At 47.6% G+C, this 3,792-nt stretch overlaps 1 protein-coding gene across 1 annotated transcript; it reads right to left on the reverse strand.

Moving 5' to 3' along the window:
• Positions 1–200: 200 nt before the first annotated feature.
• On the reverse strand, positions 201–1,955 carry LOC123369152 (claw keratin-like). The gene has a single exon (XM_045014517.1). It carries the CDS (start codon positions 1,590–1,592, stop codon positions 1,098–1,100), a length of 495 nt encoding a protein of 164 aa, XP_044870452.1. The 5' UTR covers positions 1,593–1,955; the 3' UTR covers positions 201–1,097.
• Positions 1,956–3,792: the final 1,837 nt, after the last annotated feature.

The following is a 3,792-nucleotide window of genomic DNA, read 5'->3' on the forward strand; positions in this document are numbered from 1 at the left end:
GGGGGGCAGTGCCTTGGGGGAAGAGGAGAGGCATGGAGGGGGTGGGGCCTCGTGGTTCTCTCACTATTAGGAAGAATCTATCTCCCTTGGCCTACAGTTAAGTATGTGATCTGGTGGCCACTTCTCTTTTCCTTATGAAAACCTGCAAAGACTCTCAGAGACTCTTAACACAAACCATATGAATGGTCTTCTTGAAACTAAAGGGAAAAATTACATGAAGAGAAAATCTGTCACTAAGTCTTTGCAGGAAAAGACTCTATCTACCCAGAGTCTTTGAAAATTACAACTGGAGAAGTGCCAGCTACATAAGGACGAATTTTGTCCAACATGATTTTTAAGCAAGCAGGGAGGAACAAGGAGAACCTGAAGACCGATATTATGATGCAGCAGAGTTTTTAATGCAAATGAAATTGGCAGTACACAGTTACAGGAAGAAATACTACAGAGCAGAAAGAATGTATTTCCAGTGTTTCAAGAAGAGTTGCGACCGATGATGCGCCTCAGTGGGGCTCATTTCAGACACAATGTCCTGTTTGCTTTGTTGCAGCTGCAGAGGTTGACAAACAAGTCCCCTTTGTAACCATTATAAGTTCTTTGTTTTATTCCAGTTGGTGGGAAGTGAGACGAAGCGAAATAGAAGCAGAGACTAGGAATCTTCTCCATTAGACATCGGCCCATAGCAAAGATCAAAGTGAGGCACTAAAGGTACATACTGATGGAAAGGTAGAAAATGTGGTGCCTAAAAGGGACTTAAAGTTTTAATAAACATAAATGCTGCTTATTTTAAAGCTGCTGTTCCCTTCACACTGCAGGGTCAGTGTAAACAGCCTGCGTGTAATTCAGAATGAGCCCACATGTGACTAAGAGAATCAGCACATGGGTGGGAAAGCATTGGCAGAAAGAGTCACAAAGCGTAACATTAGAAAGGCAGCATGGCTGTTAGCCCAAGGTGCTGAGCGCACACAGCTCCCACTGAGTTCAACTGGAGCCCTGGTTGCCCAGCACTTCTGAAAGCCATGCCCAAAAGGTCAGGGGTGAATCCGTATCTTATTATTCATTTCCTGGTTCTTATTCTTCTATGGGTGTTCCTGCTGGGTTTAACATGGCCCACAATATCCACCAAGATACCTACGGCCATATCCCCTGTATCCCCATAATCCCCCATAACCATAAAGGCCTGGGTAACCGCAGTGTCCCCCATAGCCCAATAATCCCCCATAACCGTAAAAACCCGGGTAACCACAGTATCCCCCATGGCCCAATAAGCCCCTGTAACCATAATGGCCCCCGTAACCACCTAATCTCCCTAAACCATACAATCCTCCGTAATGGCCTCCATAGCCGTACAATCCCCCCAAACCGAATGTGCCTTCAAAACCAGTTCCGACCACAGGTGCTCCTACTGCTGCCACTTCGCTTTGCTGTGGGAAATTGCTGAGAATTGGTCCGGGGAGGGTCACAACAACCGGTGAGGGGCTGATCACCACTTCGGAGTCAGGGCACTGCCTAACGCACGGCTCATTGGAGCTGCCAGTAACTGGACTTGGTCGGGCCACCCCGCATTCTGTATAGTACAGGCTGGAGAAAGTCATCTTTCTGGGATGGAGGCAAACCTGAAACACACAACAGGGACTAGATTAAAGAGAAGGTACAAGTGCTGGTGGAAGAAAGGCTTCAAAGCTGGGTTACAATTGTAGTGAGATCAGCATGGGGCCCAAGAGAGAGAGGAGGAGTGGAGTTAGTCTCTTTGTATTTGTTCCTATTTGGTCTTTCTGCGTCTCTTGTCCACTTGTCCAATTGCAGTAAGCTTCCCTACCAAACGGTCCCTTTGAGCCCCTCTCAGTGACTTTGTCTGTAAAACACAGACTGGAATAAGAGCGACATAAAATTACACCATCTGAGTAGAAGCACCTTCAATGGGTATTTCTGTTCAGGAGAACATAGGAATTACTCGACTGGAGCACACCAATTGTCAACTTCATCTATTCTCTTGTCTCCAGTACTGAGGAGTAACAGCTGCTACAGAATGAAGTAGAAGATCACCGAATTGGCCGTTTGTGGACTAAGCTGGGAAAGTTTATTCTTAATCCACCTAAGTGAAAAATGGCTAAGGGATTTTCTAAAGTTACTGAAAAGATTTCAATGCCCTAAATCTATTTCCAATTAATAGGAAATATGTTTCCCAATTGCATATGTTGCTCTTAAAGTCCCTCCTTTAGCTTTAGATCATGAATCCACCAGTGCCTGCAACTTAATAATGACACAAGATAGTTATGGAAGAACACTGTGATCCCTGATAAAAATCACAGTGAGAACATGCAAGATTCTATCTTAAATGAAAAGAGGCCCTACTGTGATATTTCTGGGGTTAGAAAGAGATTGAGTGGAATTGGACTTACCCAGTTCACCGAGGAGATGAAGTCTGGAGAAGTGTTTAGAAGAGTTACTGAGGCCTGGTCTACACTAGGAGTTTATGTCGAATTTAGCAGCGTTAATTCGATTTAACCGTGCACCCGTCCACACCAGGAAGCTAATTAGTTCGACCTAGAGGGCTCTTTAGTTCGAATTCGGTATTCCACCCCGACGAGGGGAGTAGCGCTAAATTCGACATGGCTATGTCGAGTTAGCCTATGTGTGGACGGAAATCGACCTTAGTAGATCCGGGAGCTATCCCACAGTGCACCACTGTGTTGACGCTCTGGACAGCAGTCCGAGCTCAGATGTTCTGATCAGCCATACAGGAAAAGCCCCGGGAAAATTTGAATTCCTTTTCCTGTCTGGCCATTTTGAATCTCAGTTCCTGGTTGGACATCGGGGCAAGCTCAGCAGCACCGGCAGCGATGCAGAGCTCTCCAGCAGAGGGGTCCATGCAATCTCAAAGTAGAAAGAGGGCCCCAGCATGGACTGACCGGGAAGTCTTGGATCTGATCACTGTGTGGGGCGATGAGTCTGTGCTTTCGGAGCTGCGCTCCAAAAAACGGAATGCAAAGACCTACGAGAAGGTCTCCAAAGCCATGGCACTCAGAGGATACAGCCTGGATGCAACGCAGTGCTGCGTGAAAATCAAGGACCTGAGACAAGGCTACCAAAAAATCAAAGCGGCAAACGGACGCTCCGGAGCCCAGCCCCAGATATGCCGCTTCTACGAGGCACTGCATGCCATTCTCGGTGGGTCTGCCACCACTGCCCCACCAGTGACCGTGGACTCTGAGGATGGGATAGTGTCGAGGGGCAGTTTCTCGGCGATGTTCGCGGATGGGGAAGATGAGGAAGGGTTTGTGGAGGACGAGGCAGGCGACAGAGCTTACAATACTGATTTCCCCGACAGCCAGGATCTCTTCATCACCATCACAGAGATCCCCTACCAACCCTCCCCGGCCGTTAACCCGGACTCTGAATCAGGGGAAGGATCAGTCGGTAAGTGCTATAAACATATAAACATTTATTTTTTTTAAATCAGGAATAAAAACTATACGAAAAGAAGGTCAATACATATAGCAATCGAATAGAAATCCTCCTGGGACACTTCCACGAAGCTCTCGTACAGGTACTCGAAATGCCTATGCAGGAGGTTCCTGGGGAGAGGTGCCTTATAAGGTGCTCCGTGGAAGCACACTTCCGCGCCAGGCCATCCTGAGGTATAGTGGGAGCATTGCCTCCACCAGCATGGCAGCATAGGGCCCTGGTCTGTGCAGGGATTCATGCAGCATGCGCTCTCTGTCTGTCCTAGTGACCCGCCTCAGGGTGATCTCGCTCGGCGACTGCTGCATCTAATTAGGGGAATTAATGTAA

The sequence above is a fragment of the Mauremys mutica genome, chromosome 1 (genome assembly GCF_020497125.1).
Source record: "Mauremys mutica isolate MM-2020 ecotype Southern chromosome 1, ASM2049712v1, whole genome shotgun sequence".
Taxonomy (NCBI): domain Eukaryota; kingdom Metazoa; phylum Chordata; order Testudines; family Geoemydidae; genus Mauremys; species Mauremys mutica.